This window comes from Emys orbicularis, chromosome 9 (genome assembly GCF_028017835.1).
Source record: "Emys orbicularis isolate rEmyOrb1 chromosome 9, rEmyOrb1.hap1, whole genome shotgun sequence".
Lineage (NCBI taxonomy): Eukaryota > Metazoa > Chordata > Testudines > Emydidae > Emys > Emys orbicularis.
This window is the reverse complement of record NC_088691.1, coordinates 74,228,550-74,251,307: the sequence shown is the minus strand read 5'-3', so window position 1 is coordinate 74,251,307 and position 22,758 is coordinate 74,228,550. Positions and strand designations below refer to the sequence as shown.

At 46.5% G+C, this 22,758-nt stretch overlaps 1 protein-coding gene across 1 annotated transcript in view; it reads left to right on the top strand.

Annotated features, from left to right (window-relative positions):
• The window catches only part of GK5 (glycerol kinase 5), a 94,727-nt gene that overhangs the window by 17,072 nt on the left and 54,897 nt on the right, over positions 1 to 22,758 (top strand). Inside the window, exons 4-5 of the mRNA XM_065411152.1 lie at positions 18,194 to 18,287; positions 19,121 to 19,252. Of these exons, the coding sequence (XP_065267224.1) occupies positions 18,194 to 18,287; positions 19,121 to 19,252 (226 nt within the window). The remainder of the gene's footprint in view (positions 1 to 18,193; positions 18,288 to 19,120; positions 19,253 to 22,758) is intronic.

Below are 22,758 nucleotides of genomic sequence, written 5' to 3'. Positions count from 1 at the left end.
GCTCAGGGTTTAGCTGATCGCCATATTTGGGGTCAAGAAGGAATTTTCCTCCAGGGCAGATTGGCAGAGGCCCTGGGGGACCGGTTTTTCGCCTTCCTCTGCAGCATGGGGCACAGGTCACTTGCTGGAGGATTCTCTGCACCTTGAAGTTTTTAAACCACAAGTTGAGGACTTCAGTAGCTCAGACATAGGTCAGGGGTTTGTTACAGGAGTGGGTGGGTGAGATTCTGTGGCCTGCGTTGTGCAGGAGGTCAGACTAGAAGATCGTAATGGTCCCTTCTGACCTTAAGGTCTATGAGTCTATGAGTTCTCTGTGGTTCTTTCCTTGGAATCTCTGTTCTCCATTCTGTATGCTAATGTAGATGCCTCCTTGTCCCATCTTCGATGCAAATGAGGCTAGGGGAGTTTCCTTAATCCTGTCATCCTTATCCCAGGGGTTTAGGTGTGTCTCTCCCTGCCTTTTCATTGCTTTTTGTAAGTCTTTCTTTTGATCAGTTTTGGTTCAAGCAGAAGCTGGCGGGAGAGGGGGGAGGTCTTTCGTGAGTCAGACAGGCTGGGTACTGCGCCCTGGTTCTCCAAGAACACAGAGCTGCTAGGTAACAATTATGTATGCACAAGCTTCAGTTACCCAACTTCTGTATTTTTCCAGCTGTTTTTGCAATTTCTGGGTGTGACATACCCAGGGTACAATCCTGACTCATGCGTAGGTGTGTCACCCCTTCCCTCTAACCTGGGATGCCCTTTACAATGCTTTGTTGCTGTAGCCTCCCGTTTGGATTGCTCACAAACAGCCTCCAGCATACAAGACACTCTTAGCTATGTCTGTGTGTGTGCTGCAGCCAGCTAGCCACACCTTGGCTCTTACCAGCCTTAATTATATTGCAGGGTGATTCCAAAACAACCTTGGTCCTAGATTTCCCCCCAGAAATGTTTGTCCTGTACTGCCCTGCCTTCTCCTGGACAATACAAATGTATATAAAGTCAGTTAATGCTTTAATAGAAATAATATGCACATAACTTTCCACCACAAATGGAGTTTCCCAGACACTTCAATTTAAACATACTGGATTACATAAAACAATAAAATAAGTTTTTATTAATTACAAAGAGAGAGATTTTAAGCGAGGCATAAAAGTCAGAAATGGTTACAAGAAAAATAAAGATAAAATGCAGTTGGTCCCTAACTTAACAAACTGTTAAACTGAAAGTTTTTTTCACCATATGCTCTCAGCAGTCTTATTGACCACATTTCTTAGGTCAGGACACCTTCTCCAGTTCAATTGCTGCTTCCTTTTGTCCCTTCTGGTGCAGTGAATCGACGGACAGAGAGAGAAAAGAGGGGTGCCTTGGGTCTTTGTCTCCCTTTTTATAGTGTTAGTCCCTCCCTTGGAAACCATTTCTAGCTGAGATTCAGGAGACAGAGTCTGTAGGAAAGGATGTTCCCTGCTGCTTTCCCTCACCTGTTGGAGCTTCTTTTGTTTCCCTTCCTGCTTGATAACTCTGCTTACTGTTTAAATGCAAATTAAGCAGAGCACACATTCCTTTGTTTGAGACAGATCTGTTAGCCAACTTCTGCTGTAGTTTGGAACATGTATTATTAACATTTATATAGGGAAATATAACTTCATATACAATGTAGTCACACACATTTTATCAGGACAATATTGACCAAAAATTGAGCTTTCAGATGATGCCTCACAAGGCATACTTTGTACAAAGATTTTTACAACGATGTGTAGGGTGTGGACACAGCAGTACATTCTGTCATAGTGGTTTATGTTGTTTTGTGTCTTCCCCAGAAAGGGAGGGTTTATTTATCATTACACATTTGTGTCTCTTATTTACATCTTCCAGCATGTTACCTTTGTTCTGTTAGCAATAACATTTTAAGGAAATGAGCAATTCTATGTAAAAGAAGAATTGGCAAAACCACACTTATTCCAGCAAAACCTTGGCCTAAGTATTACCTCATCTGTACTCATTCACTATACATAATTACAAATCATTAAAAATATTGCTATCAAAGGTCTCAATATTACTATTAACAATTCTTTTTATACTTCAATGTTATAAGTCAGTATATGTTGTTCTGTGCTACTCTTAATCTTTTAGAAAGGGGGAGAGAAATTACCTACTTGTAAAATGCTTGGTGTCAAATGATTGCTTGAATCCCAGATTGAGAGAAGGGATTACACAATGGCCATAGTGGGTCAGACCAATGGTCCATCTAGCTCAGTGTCCTGTTTTCTGACAGTGGCCAGTGGCAGATGCTTCAGAGAGAATGAACAGAATGGGACAATTATCAAGTGATCCATTTTCTGTTGTCCAGTCCCAGAGCATGGGGTTGCATCCCTGACCATCTTGGCTAATATCCATTGATGGACATGCCTTTCATGAACTTATCTAATTCTTTTTTTAACCCAGTTACTCTTTTGGCCTTCACAGAATTCCCTGGCAATAGGTTCCACAGGGTGACTGTGCACTGTCTGAAGAAGTACTTCCTTATGTTTGTTTAAAACCTGCTGCCTATTAATTTAATCAGGTGACCCCTAATTCATGTGTTATATGAAGGGGCAAATAACATTTCCTTATTCACATTCGCCACACAATTCAGGATTTTATAGACCCCTTTCATATCCCCCCTTGTCCTTTCTTTTCTAAGCTAAACAGTCCCAGTCCTTGTAATCTCTTTTCATATGGAAGTTGTTCCATGCCCCTGATCATTTTTGTTTCTCTTCTTTATATCATTTCCATTCTAATGGAAATCTTTTTTGAGATGGGGTGACCAGATCAGCACACAGTATTCATATACTGTGTGGGCATATCATGGATTTACATAGTGGCATTATGCTATTTTCTATCTTATTATCTACTTCTTTCATAACTGTTTCTAACATTCTGTTAGCTTTTTTAACTGCCATTGCACATTGAACAGATGTTTTCAGAAAACTATTCATGATTCAGTTCCTATAGCTCTTTGGCTAAAATATCTGTTTGCCTATAACAGAATAAAAAATACTCTTGGCCTTTGGAATTACAGTAATCATCACAGCATTGCTTTAAGCTCTTCTTTGAGTAGATGCAGCCATGTATTCCACTTAGGTGTGTATGCACCAGCCACCAGAGCTGAAGAATTTTGCCTAGCAGTACAGTAGAACCTCAAAGATACAAACACCAGAGTTATGGACTGACTGGTCAACCGGACACCATGTGGAACTGGAAGTAAGCAATCAGGCAGCAGCAGAGACAAAAAAAAAAAGAAAAAAAGCAAGTACTGTACTGTGCCTATATTGCATCGTAAAGGTAGGCACATCTGCGCCCCATGTCCCTACCTCCATGTGTGGGGCAGCCACTTACAGCGAGGAGATAAAGACACTGAGCTTCGCAGGCACAGCTATGAGCCCCCGCTGCCAGCCAAAGGCAGCATGAGCAAACAGAGCAGGAGCAGCGCTGGGGTCTGCGCACTGTTTTCCTCTAAGCTGCATATGCTGTTTTCACTCCCTTCCCTCTCTTTGGCCGGGAATGGGACAAGGTTGCAAGCTCAGTCTGAGTCCGGGAAAGAAGCTGCTGCAGCCCGAGCTGCTGATGCTGCAAGGAAGCTGCTGGCACTGGGGTTGGAGCTGCTGCTCTTGCAGCCAAAGCCTGGCCTGGAGCGTGAGCTGCCTGAGCTGCTGGTGGCACGCTTTGCTCTGGAGGAGCAGCTCAGTTTTAAAGGGCCACAGCCTGCACTGCGCACTCGCTGATGCCGAGGTGCTCCAGGGTGCCTCACTCATCATCCTTCCAGCCAGGGGCTAGAACCAGCTGCCTGTCCCCTCCCCCACTTGTGGGACAGCCACTTACAGGTAGGAGGTGAAAACGAACATTTCAGAGTTATGAACAACCTCCATTCCCGAGGTGCCTGTAACTCTGAGGTTCTACTTTATCTGTAAAGGGGTGGCACTTGCACCTTATGGCCATAGCCCCTCCCCTAGTTATATGAGGTGGTGCTGGCCCAACTCCCCTAAATTTCTTCTTTCCACCTGTGGCTGGTGTCAGAGCTCTGTGTGGTTCTTAACCTCACAATTCCTCTATCCCTTTTAGTGACTTATCCTAGTTGTATACAGTTAGTACCATAGTGCTACTGTTTCTCAGATTTAGTCAAGTTTTTCCCTGGTGATGTCTCACAACCCAGTGTTCCCTTCCCTCGGGGGGTCCCTTGGGGAGGCAGATCAGCATTTTATGTTGCTAATGCTGTTGCAAGCATTGCAAGGCATTTTGGGAAGGGTTAAAGGGTTAAAGGTGTGAGTGTGGAGTGGAAGATTCCTTTGCAGGTTGCGAGAGGCCGAAGGGGGAGGAAAGGAGAAGAGAACGGGTTAACTCAATGCCTCAGTTCTCAGCTCAGTCCGAAGATAAGATGTGGGCTCCAGTCCAAGGTTGTGGTGCTCGAGACGGTGAAGGCCAGCAAGGGGAAAAACAACTGTCTCATGTCCCTGAAGCCAGTGTGTTTTGGGAACGCTGAGGAGGCCACAGAAAGCTGGTTCTTCTTCGAGTGCTTGCTCATATCGATTCCAATTAGGTGTGCGCGCGCCGTGTGCACGATCGTCGGAGAATTTTCTACCCTAGCAACACCCGGTGGGTCGGCTGTGGAGCCCCCTGGAGTGGCGCCTTCATGGCGCTGGATATATACCCCAGCCGACCCAGCGCCCCCTCAGTTCCTTCTTACCGCCCCTGACGGTCGTTGGAACTGTGGAGCGCGGCATAGCTGTTCTCCACTCTCCCTAGCTTACTCTTCAATTCTTGTAGATAGTTCTAGTTATAGTTGTTTTTACTCTTTAGATAGTTATTCATTTTAGTTTTGCGATAATTGTAAATAGTTAGCAGGGGGTTAAGGGGGTTGTTCTCCCCCCTTTTCCCCCGGCGCATAGCCGGGCTCATGCCCAAGGCTCCTGGCTTTAAGCCGTGCGCGTCCTGCGCTAAGCCTATGCCGACGAGTGACCCGCATAACTCCTGTCTGAAGTGCCTCGGAGAATCCCATCAGGCAGATAAGTGTCAGATCTGTAAGGCCTTCAAACCAAGAACGAGAAAGGAGCGGGACTTTAGACTTCGGCAGCTCCTAATGGAGGCGGCACTTAGCCCGGATCCTCCCTCGGCGCGCCCAGCCCCGGCGCCGAGCGCCTCGGTGCGCAGCGCCCCGGCGGTCCCGACTGGTACTGCACCGCGAGCTGATTCAGACAAGTCCTCATGGCACCGGCCGCCTTCGGCACCGCACCCGCCACAAGGGACTCGGCACCGGTCCATATCTCCGGGCCACAAGAAAGCCCGTAAGGCGCAGGAGACTGCTGTCCTGAAGACGCCGGCTCCCCCGGTGCCGGGGGTAGAGCCGCGTCCCTCTGTGGACCGACAGAAGCAAGTCCCTACTGCACCGTCGACTCCGGCGCCGCGGCCGTTGAGTCCGGTGCGCACAGAATCTTCACCTCAGTCGGTGGTGGAGCCCTGTCTCCCTTCCACCCCGGAGACGTTTGCAACGGCCAGGGACCTTATTGCGCTCACGGAGCCGGCACCGCTTCCACCTCCGGCTTCCCGCGCACTACAATCCAGGGGCAAGCCTGCCCTGCTGCGCCCGCCGTCTCCGGCCGGGGACTTCCGGCACCGCTCCAGATCTCGGAGCAGGTCCCGACGCCGCTCGCAGTCCCGGTGCCGACTATCACCTCGGCACCGGTCGGACTCGCGGCCAAGGTCTTCTTCCCGGCACCGCTCTACGTCTCGGCACCGTCACAATCATCGGTACCGATCGGACTCCAGACGTAGTTCGCAGCACCGGTATGAGCGTCGTTCGACTTCGAGGGGCTGCTCCCGGTACCACCTCTCGTCGCGGTCGTCGTCCCGCTCAAGGTCCGGATCTCGGCACCGGCAGAGCTACCAGCACCATTCCCGATCCCGGTACCGCTCACCGGCACCGCGCAGGGACCGATCCCCCTACGACCGGCACCGATCGGCACCGTACCATCCGGAGCCGGTTTCGACGCGCTCGGCACCGCCTTGGCCCTCGAGATCGGCATCTCGTTCCTCGGAGCGGGCCTCCAGATCGGCGTACCCTCCTCAGGGGCAGGCGGCTACGTCTGACTTGGGCTATTGGCAGGACGCGGCCGAGGACCCTGTGCAGGAACCTGCGCACTGGTCCTTTTGGACTCCGTGGGCCTACCATCAGGCGCAGGGGGCTCCACCACCATCAGCCTCTCGCTCGGCACGTTCCGAGCCCAGGGCCCCGGAGGCCACCATCTCCCGTCCTCCCCCAGGAGGCATGGAGGCCCCCGTGCCTACACCAACTGAGGCCCCGGACCCAGGGACAGGCGATGCCCAGCTTCATGAACCCCTGGAACAGGACCCGCCATTAGACCCCTTGCCACCGGAGGCATCCTCCTCATCTTCCCCAGATGAGGCGGTGGCGGGCACAACCGCCACGGGTCCGCCCCCTATAGATCTTCGGGCCCACCAGGACCTATTGCGCCGGGTGGCGAGTAATATGGATCTCCAGGCGGAGGAGATCATAGAGGTACAGGACCCGGTGGTGAGCATCCTCTCCGCTTATGCCCCATCCAGAGTGGCACTACCTCTCATACGCACGATTGAGGCTAATGCCACTTCAATATGGCAAACCCCTGCCTCTATCCCACCCACAGCCAGAGGCGTGGAAAGAAAGTACTTTGTCCCTTCAAAGGATTATGAGTACCTATATACCCACCCCCAACCGTGCTCACTAGTGGTGTCATCTGTGAACGCACGGGAACACCACGGCCAGCAGGCTGCAGCGCCCAAATCGAAGGACGCTAAGCGCTTCGATTTGTTTGGGCGCAAGGTGTATTCGGCGGGAGGGCTACAACTTAGAGCGGCCAACCAGCAGGCGCTCTTGAGCCGCTATAACTTTAATTCCTGGACCTCGATGGGAAAATTTAAAGAACTGGTCCCCCAAGACTCCAGGGAAGAATTTGGGGCCTTAGTAGAGGAAGGTAAGAAGGTGGCACGTACCTCCTTACAGGCCTCTTTAGACATTGCAGACTCAGCCGCTAGAACACTGGCCTCAGGTATAGCCATGCGGCGAATCTCCTGGCTCCAGGTCTCAGGCTTGCCGCCTGAACTTCAGCAGACTCTACAAGATTTACCCTTTGAGGGCCAGGGCCTGTTCTCCGAGAAGACGGACTCTCGGCTGCAGAGCCTTAAGGACTCGAGGACAATCATGCGCTCCCTGGGGATGCATGTCCCAGGGCCTCAGCGCAGACCCTTTAGGCCCCAGCCTCAAAGGTTCTACCCTCCCCCGCCTCGTCCGAGACAGGACTTTGCCAGAAGGCGGGGCCGAGGTGGCAGGCGAAGGTCGACCGGCCCTCAACCGGCTCAAAACCAGGGGCCGCCTAGGCCACCTTCAGGCCCTAGGCAGAACTTTTGAAGGTGCGGTCGAGGACGGCACCTCAACCAATATCCAGGATCCAACTCCCTCCTTTCGGGATCGCCTCTCCCATTTCCACCGTGCTTGGTCCCTTTATAACCTCGGACCGCTGGGTCCTTCGCACGGTGGAGAGGGGATACGCTCTCCAATTTTCCTCGTTCCCCCCCTCCCATTCCCCTTCCCCATCCCTCTTCAGGGACCCTTCTCACGAGCAACTCCTTACACAGGAGGTTTTTGGGCTCCTCTCTATGGGGGCCATAGAGGAGGTTCCGCTAGAGTTAAGGGGCAGGGGGTTTTATTCCCGCTACTTCCTGATCCCCAACTCAAAAGGGGGTCTGCGACCCATCTTAGACTTGCGCGGACTCAACAAATTCATAATAAAGCTGAAGTTCCGCATGGTATCATTGGGGACCATTATCCCTTCCCTGGATCCTGGAGATTGGTTCGCCGCCCTCGACATGAAGGACGCATATTTCCACATAGCGATCTATCCGCCTCACAGGCGCTTCCTGCGATTTGTAGTAAACAAGGTGCACTACCAATTTGCAGTCCTTCCCTTCGGCTTGTCCTCGGCTCCCAGGGTGTTCACAAAGTGTGTGGCGGTCGTCGCGGCATACCTTCGTCGACAAGGGATACAGGTGTTCCCGTATTTAGGCGACTGGCTGGTACGCGGCCGCACCAGAGACCAAGTTCAAGGTCATGTTCACATAGTGATACAAACTTTCCACGAGCTGGGCATTCTACTCAACAGAGAGAAGTCCACTCTAGTGCCAACCCAGAGGATAGAATTTATTGGAGCAATCCTAGACTCCAGATGTGCCCGAGCCATTCTACCAGACAACCGCTTTCGTACCATCACAAGCGTCATTCAAGGACTCAGGGCATTTCCGATTACCACAATAAAGACATGCCTCGCCCTGTTGGGTCACATGGCCTCGTGCACTTACATAACCAGGCATGCCAGACTACGGCTTCGCCCACTACAGGCTTGGGTATCATCGGTGTACCGTCCTCACCGGGACAACCTGAACATGGTGGTCACGGTTCCGTGTTCGGTCTTGACCTCCCTCACCTGGTGGTTGGATCGCACGGCAGTCTGTGCAGGAGTGCCGTTTCACGCCCCACAACCCTCCCTCCACCTGGTCACGGACGCTTCATCTCTAGGATGGGGCGCTCACCTCGGGGAGCACCATACCCAGGGCCTGTGGACCGCGTCCCAACTAGCCCTGCACATCAACGTCCAAGAGCTGATGGCGGTGCGCCTAGCCTGCCAGGCATTCCTCAATCTCCTACAGGGCCGTTCCGTATTGGTTCTCACCGACAACACCACGGCCATGTTTTACATCAACAAGCAAGGCGGAGCCCACTCATCGTTCCTATGCCAAGAGGCCATTCGCCTGTGGGACTTCTGCATCGCCCACTCGATACATCTCACGGCATCGTTCCTCCCTGGAGTCCAGAATACGCTGGCGGACCGTCTCAGCAGGTCCTTCCAGACGCACGAGTGGTCAATTCGCCCCGACATCATCTATTCCATCTTCCAGAGGTGGGGATTTCCCCAGGTCGACCTGTTTGCGTCTCGAGCCAACAGGAAGTGCCAGGCGTTCTGCTCCCTGCAAGGGCGAGCTCTAGGCTCTCTGTCGGACGCCTTCCTTCTAACGTGGAAGGACCACCTGTTCTACGCCTTTCCTCCATTTCCACTGGTCCACAGGGTATTACTCAAGCTACGCAGAGACCAGGCACGGGTGATTCTAGTCGCTCCAGCTTGGCCAAGGCAGCACTGGTACACCACACTGTTGGAGCTCTCGGTTCAAGCACCGATCACGCTTCCCTTGTGCCCCGACCTCATCTCTCAGGACCACGGCCGACTGTGTCACCCCGACCTGCAATCGATCCACCTCACAGAGTGGATGCTCCATGGCTGAATCGGACAGAGCGGCAATGCTCGCAGCCCGTCCAGCAGATTCTGCTGGGAAGTAGAAAGCCCTCTACACGGACCACTTACTTAGCAAAGTGGAAACGTTTCTCCTGTTGGTGCGAGCAACGAGCTACGTCCCCCTTGCAGGCGCCTATTCCTCTCATACTTGAATATCTCCTATCCCTAAAACAGCAGGGCTTGGCGATATCTTCAATCAGGGTTCACCTCGCCGCTATTTCGGCGTTCCACCCAGGAGAGCTCGCTTCCTCGGTCTTCTCTAACCCGATGGTCGTTAGATTCCTCAAGGGTTTAGACCGGCTGTACCCGCAGCAACGCCAGCCCGTTCCGACGTGGGACCTCAACCTGGTCCTTTCCAAGCTCACAGGGCCTCCGTTTGAACCATTGGCTACCTGTTCACTCCTGTACCTATCCTGGAAGACAGCCTTCCTTGTAGCCATCACCTCAGCACGGCGCGTTTCTGAACTCAGAGCGCTTACGTCCGAGCCCCCATACACGGTGTTCCATAAGGACAAGGTGCAGCTTCGCCCCCACCCTGCCTTTCTTCCCAAGGTGGTCTCACCTTTCCACGTGAACCAGGATATATTTCTCCCGGTCTTCCATCCGAAGCCACACGCTACTCGTCAAGACCAGCGTTTGCATTCTTTGGACTACGCAGGGCCCTGGCTTTCTATATTGACAGTACGAAGCCATTTAGGAAGACGACACAACTCTTCGTTGCGGTGGCCGACCGGATGAAAGGCTCACCGGTCTCCTCACAGTGCCTCTCCTCTTGGATCACGTCCTGCATTCGTGCTTGCTACGACCTGGCCGGTGTCCCGACGCCACGCCTCACCGCTCACTCCACGAGGGCCCAGGCCTCCTCAACTGCCTTCCTGGCTCAAGTCCCGATCCAGGACATTTGTAGAGCTGCAGTTTGGTCATCGGTCCACACATTCGCTGCTCACTATGCGCTGGTGCAACAATCCAGAGACAATGCTGCTTTCGGGTCAGCGGTTCTGCACACAGCAATGTCTCACTCCGACCCCACCACCTAGGTGGGGCTTGGGAGTCACCTAATTGGAATCGATATGAGCAAGCACTCAAAGAAGAAAAGACGGTTACTCACCGTTGTAACTGTTCTTCGAGATGTGTTGCTCATATCCATTCCTAACCCGCCCCCCTTCCCCGCTGTCGGAGTAGCCGGCAAGAAGGAACTGAGGGGGCGCTGGGTCGGCTGGGGTATATATCCAGCGCCATGAAGGCGCCACTCCAGGGGGCTCCACAGCCGACCCACCGGGTGTTGCTAGGGTAGAAAATTCTCCGACGATCGTGCACGCGGCGCGCGCACACCTAATTGGAATGGATATGAGCAACACATCTCAAAGAACAACAGTTACAACGGTGAGTAACCGTCTTTTTGGACTGGTACAAAGAGCGCGGGGGACACAGGTCCCTGAACGAAATGCCCCCAAAAGACCCCTGGACTTAAAACCCTCCTGAGAGCCAAAGCAAATCGGAGATCAGCAGCGGATCCTGGGCAACCTGTGCACAGGACAGAACTCCCGTCCATCTCTTTCCCTCTTCTTCGTACGTTACACCCAGGCTTGGCCAGCCCCGGGTAGTGCGTGTGTGAGCATGAAAGTGGGTTAGGGCTTGGGGCACTAACACTTTCTTCCTTCTCCTGAGTGACATGGGGAACCCCCAGCACTCTCTGCTGTTATTTTATTATTTTATTAATAAAGCTTTAATATTTAGTCACTTGGTGTGCTCCTCCATCTCCTCCACTAACGATCCTGCGGCCTCAACCTTATCACCTGACGCCTCAGGCAGATTGATAACATAAATCTGTCACAGATGCCCTTACCAGGATTCAAACATTGCCTGTTGTGTGGGGGAGTGATCCTAAATAATGATCCCTACATGAGGTGCTTGCTTTGCTTAGGCGAACCCCACATCAAGGAGCAGTGTTTGATTTGCAAATCATTCACAAAACGGACTTCAGTGGCAAGAGGTCTTAGCCTAAAGCAGCACCTTCTCAAACAGGCCATGCGGCCTGCTTCAGCACTGAGGCCCGCGTCAGATCTGAGGTCGCTTTTGGGTTCACAGAGTGCTTCTGTTTTGCGCTCTGGAGCTGACATTTCTCTGAAGAGATGAAGTCCCAAGCTCTCCCTTGGTCCAGGATTTTGCCAGAGCTATGACATTTACTGCCCCACTGTCTGGACAGGCTGCTGAAACCTTGGATCCATCAGCACCGCATCCTGACATTCCCATGCTGCAGACTGCTGAAGTGAGGCTGGTGGTGAGCTTAGCACCAGGGACCTTCTCAGCACCAGGAAGCACCTACTGCAAAGGGATTGGAGAAACACTACTTTGTAGTGGTGCAGGGATTTGAGGGTTTTTACTCCCACCTGGCCCCTAATTCCCTGGTTGTAACTGCAGTTAATGACAGGGCTCAGCAGGGTAGGTTTAAGTCCACTGTTAAGGAAGGGACTTCAACAAGATGGATTTAAAGGGTAGAAAAATCTGTACCTCCTCTTGACTACAAATGCAGATTGCCAACCAGTGGGCATGCTGTCCAAGCATGACTTAGTAAATTTGTCAGCCATGTCTAAATTTGCCAGCTGCCTGAAACCTCCAGGGAGGAATTTCAGGAGTTTATTACAGAGGGCTGCTTGGTTTCTAAGATGTCACTACAGTCCCTGCTAGACGTCACAGATGCCTTGGCGCTGACCAAGGGAAGGTGTCCTAGCTGCAAAGTTCAGGCATTGCTCCCAATGTACAGCAGGCAATAGAGGATTTTTCCTTCAATGGACAGCTGCTTTTTTTGGACAAAACTGACATAACTCTGTGCTCCTTCAAAGATTTTAGGGCAACCCTGCTGTCCTTGGGGGTCTATACACATCTGAGGTGCCATTACGGCGGACAACAGTAACACATAACAATGCCCCTTTGGACAGTATCTTCCCTTGAGACAGTAGGAAAATCATATAAAGGAGCATAGATCCCAGAGGTGGAGGCATTCAGGTCCTGGGTTTGGCCAGTCCACACACCCTCCCCGGCACCCTCCTTTGGCACCCTCCAAGTGCTCATTTTGACTTGTTGTTCCAGAGCAGATGTGCAGTCATGACTTCTATTACCTCGTCCCCTCCCCCAGTTCAGGGAGGGGATAGCTTGTTTTCTCAATGTTTGGGACTCTGTTACTACTGACAGCTTGGGTCCAAAGCACTGTCGGATCAGGCTATACTGTCCATTTCCTCTTCACACCTCCTCCCCACTCCCCTCACCGTTCTTCAGGGGCCTCTCTCACGAGATACTGTTCCTCTTCTGGCTTTGGAAGCTGTGGAGGAGATTCCTTTGGAGTACTGGGATCAAGGTTTTTATTCCCGATAGTTTTTGGTTACCAGATACAAAGGAGAGGTAAGATCTATTCTCAACCTCCACAGTCTCAACAAATATATCAGATACATGAGGTTCCGAATGGTTACCCTATCATCTGTCCTCCCCACGTTGACTCAGAATGACAGTTTTTCTGCGCTGGACCTTCAGGATGCTTATTTCCATGTGGCAATTCTCCCGATCCACAGACAACTTCTCATCATGGCAAACCATCATTTTCAGTACATGGTCCTTCCTTTGTCTGACTTCTGCCCCCTGGGTTTTTACCAAATGTATGGTCATGGTGGTGATGTATCTCAGGAAGAAGGGAATCCATATGTTCCCATATCTGGATGATGGCTACTGAGTGGCAGGTCCAGAGAAGAAGTCATGTCTCTCATACGCATTACACTGTTCTTACTTGACTATCTAGGTCAAGTAAGGACCATTTGTGGTATTTCGTAACATTACAAAAATTAATTAGGTATCATGTTCTGAGCATTAATTGATAACACCGTACTGTCAATCAAGAGTCACAGTTTAATTTGTGAGGGCTGCACGTTTGGCATGCCTGTGTTCAAAGTATAATTTAAAAGAGAAAAAACATTTTTTTAAATTATATATCTACATAATTGCTCTAGGTTTATCATATTTAGTATCCTTGTGTTCGTGGGAGAAAGGGCTTTTGAGTGATACTCACTCAACCCTTTTCTGACAATATTATTTATTATCAAAATTTCCATCAACCAGAGGACCTGGAGCTGGGAACTGGGGAGGAGGGGCAGTGAATCCTCCTGCCATGCCCCAAAGGGTGACAACATTGAAACGATGATTCTGTAGATTTTTATGAATCAAATGACACTTTTTATCACTAACTTGCCCCTAGAATGAGATTTTTATTACATTATGCGCCCAAACTTATATGTGTTAAAGCCTCCTATTTTCCTTTGTTACATTGCTCACATCAGGGAAATGGAAAAAATAATTACATTTATTTCCTGTTTTTGTTTTCCTGATGATAAAACTCACCTCACTTTCTCCAGGCTGAAGGCCAGATATTGGAGGTTTGCTATAACGTGGGTGCAATTAAGGTGGATAAAAACTAATTTTTAAATTAAAAAAATCACGACGTTTTTATTTAGATGTTGCTAGTTTTTTACTCTCTTCCAATAGTCTTAAGTTGCTGAACTGGATGTTTAGTACTTGTTTCTTTAATTAGTTTCCTAATTGTTAGTAGAATTTCAGATTTTACATACAAACTTTTTGTACTAGGACGTTTAACTTAAAATGCTCATCTGTGTTGAAAAAGACAAATCCAGAACCTCATTAACATCCTTACTGTGAGAACAACACAAACTGAAACACAAAGTTGATAAGCAAATAGCTCATACTGTATATACAACCAAAACCACCACCTGATATATTGAACTTCCACAGTTAAAAAGTGGAAATACTTTGACCAGACTGTTCTCCACCAGTTTGAAGCCAATAAGACACATGCTCCTAAGTCACTTAGGTGCTTTTGAAAAAATCATCTGTAGCTGTCTAAATGTAGGCTTATGAGCCTAACTTCAGGCTCCTATTTTTGAAAATTGTTACCTGTGTATTAAAAAGTTCATAATAACAGTGTGTGACAGGGTCCCTGGGGTGAGCCTGGACTGGGGGACTGCTGAGCTCTCCAAACCCACCAACTTGGGTTGCCTCTCACACTGTGATACTGATGTGAAGCTACAAACCTCTGGCAGGTACTGCACTTACACAGCCATCCACAGTCAGGGACACACCCAACTGAGTTACATGAATGATCTCCTAGCCTCATGAACCATCAGTAGAGAGGCTCCAGCAAATTCCCTCCAGTTCCACAGTCTTGCAGCCCAGATCTGTACCATTTTGTATTGGTCAGCAGCCTGACCAGTGTAAGTTCATTACTTAGTTCGCCACTTCTTCATAGGAAAGTGGAAATGCACTAGCCTTTGTAACCTGAGTAGATTTCCCAAGAACTTTAGTTTATTAGCTACAGAAAAATAGACTGTAAGTGATAATAAGTGGTAGGCATAAAGGTCAGAGAGAGTTCTTTTAAGAAAATAAAAAGTAAATACACATTCTAAATCCTAAACTTTTAGTCTAGGAAAGAGTTGAATTGAACAGCTTTTCTCACCCTGACAGATGTTACAAGCAGGTTTACAGTTCCTCAATACACAGACTGAACACCCTTCCAGCCTGGGTCCAAACTCCTTCAGTCTTTTGTCCTCCAGACATTCTTCCAGGTGTAAAGTTGGGCAGTGAGAGAGGCCAAGGGATGATGTCATCGTTTCTCTTTTTATACATTCTCCTAACTGCTTAAAAGATCCCTGCTGTGATGTGGGGTTCAGGCATCCCCTATTGGTCAGGCAGTCTCCATTGTCTACATGCTCTCTCTGAGAAGTCTCTGGGATGGCCATTGGGAAAGTGGATTCCCTTTTAATCGGCCATCAGATTATGGCTTTATCAAACTAATTTTAAACTTTTTGCTTTTGCAACTTTAGATTATTTTTTTAACTAGCTAAATTACGAATGCTGATTTTTTTAAAAGCATCTACTGGTAGGGTCTTTTATTTGCAGTTTACAAGACTGCTATAAGCAAAAAAAACCAGAATACTGAGAATTAATGTCCTGATTCTTGCAAACATTTAAACAGTACAAAGAACAGGAGTACTTGTGGCACCTTAGAGACTAACAAATTTATTTGAGCATAAGCTTTCGTGGGCTACAGCCCACTTCATCGGATGCATAGAATGGAACACACAGAAGATATTTATACATACAGAGAATGTATAAATATCTTCTTTCTGTGTGTTCCATTCTATGCATCCGATGAAGTGGGCTGTAGCCCACGAAAGCTTATGCTCAAATAAATTTGTTAGTCTCTAAGGTGCCACAAGTACTCCTGTTCTTTTTGCGGATACAGACTAACACGGCTGCTACTCTGAAACCTGTCATTTAAACAGTACGTAATTGTACTCACCTGAATAGTTCTACAGTAAAAGCTGTGTTATCTGGCCCTGTACCGACCGGAAAGCTCTATAAACTGGCATTTCTAATCTTCATAGAAAGTCCGGTTTATAGTCCGTTTAGCGTGGGGCCGGCAGGTTCCCTACCTGGCTCCACGTGGCTCCCTGGAAGTGGCGACATGTCCCTGCTGCTGCTAGGCGGAGGAATGTCCACAAGGGGTTCAGAGTTCAGGAGGAGGTGCGGGTCTGGGGGTTGGGGCGCAGGAGGGGGTGTTGGTCTGGGAGGGAGTTTGGGTGCAAGAGAGGGGTTGGGGCAGGGGGTTGGGGTGTAGGAGGGATTTCACGGTGCTGGATCCAGGGGCACTCACCTCGGGCGACCTGTCCCTGCTGTTCTGCAAGTGGCGACCTGTCCCTGCTGTTTCTAGGCGGAGGCATGGCTAGGCAGCTCTGATTTTAATCAATGAATTTAAAAAAAATCAGATGATTTAAATTGACTTGATTTAAAGTGCTCTGTGCTGGGTACAACTTGATTGATGATTTGAATTTTGACCAAAGAATTTGAGCCACATACATACTCTTGTTTTGCTTTCTGGAATCCTGTATTTCATAGCAGTATTGCCTCATTGTTTCTTGTACTCCCCCATCTGTCCATCTATATTTGTTGTCTCGTCTCATACTTAGGTCTAGTCTACACTAGGAAATTAGGTTGGTATAACTGTGTCACTTGGGTCTGAAAAATCCACACTCCTGTATAACTACATCACTCAGCTCTAACCCCATTGACCTAGCTACTGCCTCTTGGGGAGGTGGATTACCTATGCCGGCAGGCGAACCCCACCCATTGGTGCGGATAACATCTTCACTGAAGCTCTACAGTGGTGCAGCTGCTGCAGCATTTTAAGTGTAGACAAGCTCTTGGATTGTAAACTCTTTGGGGAAAGGACTGTCTCTTTTTTTTTTTTTTTTTTTTATTATTATTATTATTCTGTGTTTGCACAGCACTTAGCAATGGGATTCTGGTCCTGGTGCTTCTAGGCACTATGATAATACAGATAATAAATTGAACCTGATTTTTATAATCTGACTCCACCTTTGGAAGAAGGTGTAAATTCAATACAGTTTTGTATTTTCTTAAATCTGTGAGGGAGAAGTTCTAAATGTTACTTAATCAGCTTATTTTGTTCATTATTATGGGGCATCATGATAATCAGATGCTGTGGATTTTTATTTTAAGCTAGAGCAGTTTGTTACTCATCTATTTTTATTGTCTGTTCTGTCCTTTTCTTCACTCTTTGTTCCATTTTCTCACTTTTTGCACCCATGGTACTCAGAGTTGACCTGCATTTGACAGATTTGTACATGTCAAATCTCCAACATGGCTTTCAAGTACAGTTAGCGTATATGGTGGGCAGGGGGAGAAACTATGGAAATCATAGAATCATCAAAATGGAGGGCTGGAAGGGGCCTCAAAGTCATCAAGCTCAGCTTCCTGTGCTGAGGCAGGACCAAGTAAACCTAGACCGTCCCTGCCAAGTGTTTGCCCAACCTGTTCTGAAAAACCTCCAATGATGGGGATTCCACTACCTCCCTTGGAAGCCTATTCCAGAGTTTAAGTGTCCTTATAATTGGGAAGTTTTTCCTAATATCTAATCTAAATCGCCCTTCTTTCAGGTTAAGCCCATTACTACTTGTCCTATCTTCAGGGATGTGGAGAACAATTGATCATGGTCCTCTTTATAATAGCCCTTCACGTATTTGAAAACTGTTGTCAGGTCCCCCCTCAGTCGTTTTGTCTCAAGACTAAACATGTCCAGGTTTTTTAATCTTTCCTCATAGGTCATGTTTTCTAAAACGTTTATCATTTTTGTTGCTCTCCTCTGGAATCTCTCCAGTTTGTCCACATCTTTCCTAAAGTATGGCTCTCAGAACTGGACACAGTACTCCAACTGAGGGCTCATCAGTGCTGAGTAGAACGGGACAGTTATCTCCCCATGTCTTACATATGGCACTCCTGTTAATACACCAGAATGATATTAGCCTTCTTCACAACTACATCACAGTTGACTCTCGTTCAGTTCAATATTCAAATCCCCAGACTCTCCAGCTCCTGCCTCAGAGCAGTCAGCATAAGCCACATCCTGCTCTGTTTGTACAGATACAATTTATAGCAATTCAAAACAGTTTTATGGCTGTCTAACTTTTGATTTGTTCTTGATTATGCTTTACAAAAGTGTGGTGGTGGTGGTGGTGGTGGTGGTGTTTTCTTTTTCCAGAGCTACAGTTCTGGCTAAGAACTTCACTCATCACCATGGTGTCTAAGTGCCTGTTAATTTCTCAAACCCACCAGAAATTTATGCAGTTGTTTTAGGAATTATTGCTAACAAACATTCTCTTTCTTCAAACACTTTAATATAATTTTGTTTTTCAGCAATATATTTGCTTTAGCTTCAAATTGAAAGGTTCAAATCCTATTTTCTTACTGATTTTCAGGAAGACAGGAAAACCATTTCATAATTTCATAAGCTGGCAAGACCTAAGAGCTGCTGAACTCGTAAATTCCTGGAACAGGTGTCTCATATTGAAGGTAAGGCTACTCATTGAGTATGCTGCTTAGATACTGCTTTTGTTTTCATGTACCCAAATTAGGTGTGATAAATATTGCAAGTGCCCCAATACATAATTTCAATAAATGACATTACATGTAGTTTACAATTTTAAACAAAAAATAATAAGGTTAGCATACAAAATGACAGGACACAAAAGCAAAGAAATTAAACACTGACACTCTGTATCTACCTATAAATCTAGTAAATGTGTATAACTTTGAATCTCCTTGTTTTATTAATATGTCACATGTTAACATTGCTAGCAAATGATTATTTTGGCTCTGAATTTAATTTTGTCGCTATGTTTTTTGAGATTTTTGTACTTAGAATATTCATTCTTTATTCCGATTATGTGTTGTAAATTTGGAGCATATGGGTTCTTAAAAACAAAGATGATTAGTCCCTACTTTATGTGGAAAAATTGAAGTCAACCTTACCTGTAAAGCTACTACTGGCACCTTCATAATAAGATGTAAAATTCCCTCGTTTGCCAGAGATCTCCTTTGTAATACTGGGCAATTCATTTAACCTCTGTGTCTCAATATCTATCTGTAAAATACAACTAAGACAATCCTTCCCCTAAGTTTTTTTGAAGCTATATTAAAGTTTATGAAGTGCCCAGATAATACATAAATATCTTCTACAAGAATTTGCTGGATATCTGAATTCATTTTTGCCCAGGAGGTATTCTGTCAGTGTATGATGGATTTGTGTGCATCATCCTTAAATGTTATTTGACCAAAGGATTAAAAGAGATAAGACCAAATGTTCGGTCAAAAACATTTAAATAACTTCTATTCTTTTGGAATAGGTAATCCGCGTTATTGCTACAATGCTTCACTTTTTTACTCGGAACGATCGATATGTGACTGCTAGTTCATTGACTTTCACAACACATCATGTCTCTTTGAGGCTGTCCTGGGTTTTACAAAACATAACTGAGGTAAGAAAGTTGTTGGGGGGGGGGAAAGTAATACTCTTGGTACATAATAGCAATAGTGACTTCCCTTGATTGTTATCTGCTTGGTTTTTGCTTTCTTTATTTCCTTCCCTCAAAGGGAATGGAAAGAGAGAATGTTTTCTATTATGTAGCGCTCAAACATATCTACTTGGAACAAACTAATGTTGGCTAATGATCTATGTATCTTTTTACAAACTTTCCCATGATCCTCCAAACACGTGTTCATGTGTGTAATTACTCACATGAGTAGTCTGTCCTACAAAGCATAATCATATTGCTAGTTTGGCATTTTTTGATTTATTAACCTTAATATTATACAACATAATTTTTATTGTAATTTATTTTAAAGTGAATTGCACTTTATTGTGTAACAATGTGGTATATTTGTATTTTATCTTCGACAATGTTACATTTCCAGTCTGCCTTATCCCAACACTTACAGATTTATAGAAATCAGTAACATAGTGGTCAACAAAAAGGATCTCCACTTACTTAGTAATTACTTATGTAATTTTAAAGGCTTGACTAATGGTGTATAGTGTCAGTTCCAGATATGTAAAATTAAACATTTCTGTATATTATATTGTGCTAGCATCAAACCTTCTAAAGAACAATGAGCTCACTGTGTCTCCTGTTTTCGTTCCTTGACTTGGCTTTTTCCTTTTCTTTCTCTTTACTTAATTTATCAGTGTTTACTTTCAGATTTTTTTTTAAAAGAGAAATGGGGGGTGTCCTTTGTTTTTTGCTTTTGTTTTACAATGAATAAGGAAGACTTTAAAAGTTGTTATTATTATTATTATTTTTAATCTATTACCCTGTTTGTTCTAACATAGAAATATCAGGAATGTAAAATATGGTCTTCCCTGGATTTGTTGGTGGACTTGTTGGCTCTTTCAGATATGGACTTACTGAAAGAGTTGGAGGGTACTGAGTCTTCAGTTAAAGACTTATTTTCTCCCAAGAATTCCCTAGTAATTGGTATTTAAAAAAGCAAACAAACAAACAAAACTTTGAAAACAAAAAAACCCAAAGCTCTGACTTAAAAAATCATTTCCCTTTTCAATAAGTTCAATAAATTCAATAAGTTGGTCATTCTGCAAGTTCTCTGGTTGTCCTTTGAGTCTTTCAAGAAAAATAGGATAAGCAAAATCTGAATTTCTAGTTTTAAAGAAGGAAGTAGGGAAATAATAATTTTCAGGCTTTCTTTATATAACATAAAGAAGCAAAAATGGACAGCCCTATTTGCTTTCCTTTGGCAAGGGCATCTTTTTAGGTATTCTTATTTTTCTTTTAGCATTTCTTTTTCGTATCTACAAAACACTTTTTTATCACTTCTTCATATCTCCTCTTCCACTGCCTTCATTTCCGAACTCCACTAATAGTCACCTCAGAGTCTCCAGGTTTACCCTATTAGGGCTCTTATGTGCCACTGCTAAAGAAGGCTGAGCAACTAATCTCCCATTGGCAGCGACAAAGCATGCAAAACTGTATGTGCACAGGAGCAAAAACTGCCATTGAGGGGCAGGCTGTATCTACCCTACAAAGTTTGGTCGATGCAAGTTACATCAAAATAAAGCCGCCACAGTTAGCATATCGCTTGTGCACATGCGTAGTTGGCTCCTTGTGTCGGCGCTGTGCATACTCATCAGGAGAGTTTGTGTTGATGCACAGTGGGTGCATCATGGGTAGGTATCTCCTTGTGCAACCTGCCACTGTCCAGTGCTGTCTTTGGAAAGTTTTGGCACTGCATGGTGAGGTAGAATTGAGTTGCACAGGAGTGATTGGGAGCAAGGAGTCCAACTTCTCAGTGTGCAACTATCTCCATCTCATAATGTCATCTATATCCCATAATATTCACACCTTTTTACAAAATCCCACAAAACTGCATGGCCCTCCTCACTGTCTGTCATTTTTGACTGAAACATGGAGCCTGCACAGCTCTGCGCTATTGTCATAAGTGTTGCAAACACAGGATGCACTATCCTCTATTTGCAGAGCCATAAGAAAAATCGAATCAGTGTGGTCAGATTGCTATGTGACATAGTGAGAACCAATTCAAGGTTACTGGTGGCGTTCATAGATCAGCTGCAGATGGTGGCGCACCATTTCTGGGCCCAAGAAATGAGCACTCATTGGTGGGATCACATCGTAATGCAGACTTGGGATGGTGAGCAGTGACTGCAGAACTTTTGGATGCGCAAGGTCACGTTCTTGGATCTGTGCGCCAAGCTTGCCCTAGCTCTCCAGCACAGGTACACCAAAATATGAGATGCACTGACTGAAGAAGTGGAGCTGCACTGACAATGGCAATTGCGCTGTGGAAAGTTGCAATGCTGGATTGCTACCGATGAGCAGGAAATCATTTTGGAGTTGGGAAATCACTGTGTGGGGGTGTTGTCATGCAAGTGTGCAGGGCTATTACTCGTCTCCTGCTACACATGACTGTGACCCTATGCAATGTGCAGGACATAGTGGAAGGATTGCAGTAATAGTGTTCCTGAACTGCAGTGGAGCAATGATGGCAGTCATATCCCTATTTTGGCACCAGACCACATTGCCACAGAGTACATCAACATAAAGGGCTACATTCCTATAGTTATGCAAATTCTGGTGAATCACCAGGGATGCTTCACCAACATCAGTGTTGGCTGGTCAGGGAAGATGCATGATGTTTGCATCTTTAAGAACACAGGACTGTTCAGAAAGCTACAAGTAGGGACTTTCTTTCCCAACTGGCGGATTACCATTAGGAATGTTGAAATGACAGTAGGAATCCTGGGGGACTGAGCTACTCCTTGCTCCCTTGGCTCATGAAGCTGTACGCTGACCACCTAGGCAGCACCAAGGAAAGATTCAACTACAGACTCAGCAGATGCAGAATGACAGTTGAATGCACTTTTGGTACACTGAAGGGACGCTGGCGTTGTTTACTCACAAGATTGGATCTCAGTGAAAAAAAATCTCAATAATTATAGCTGCCTATTGTGTCCTGCATCATATTTGTGAAACAAAAGGGGAAAGTTACTGCCAGGACGCAGGGCGAAGGTAGAGCGACTGTCTGCCAAGTTTGAACAGCCAGTCACAAGGGCTATTAGATGAGTTCAGCATAGAGCAATACAACTCAAGAAGGCTTTAAAAGAGCTCTTTAACAGTGAGCCACAGTAATGCTTTGTGGTGTACTGTGTTCTATCTGGCTATGCTCTTTTGGGGCCTGTTCGGAATTGTGTGGTGCTTGATGTACAGCTGTGAATATAACACTATCAAAGCACCTATTAATTTTGTGGTGTTTGTCACTGATCCTATGAGTTGTGTCACACTCTGCAGTACCAAGTCAGTGGGTGCTTTCAGAACTGCTAGGCACTCTGCAGGGTACGTTGTGAATTAATAAAGATTAATTATTTTATAAATAATATAATATTCAGTAACAGTGCAAAAGCAGTGCAAAGAAAAATCTGTGCAATTTAAAAGCTATTAATATAATTTTTAAT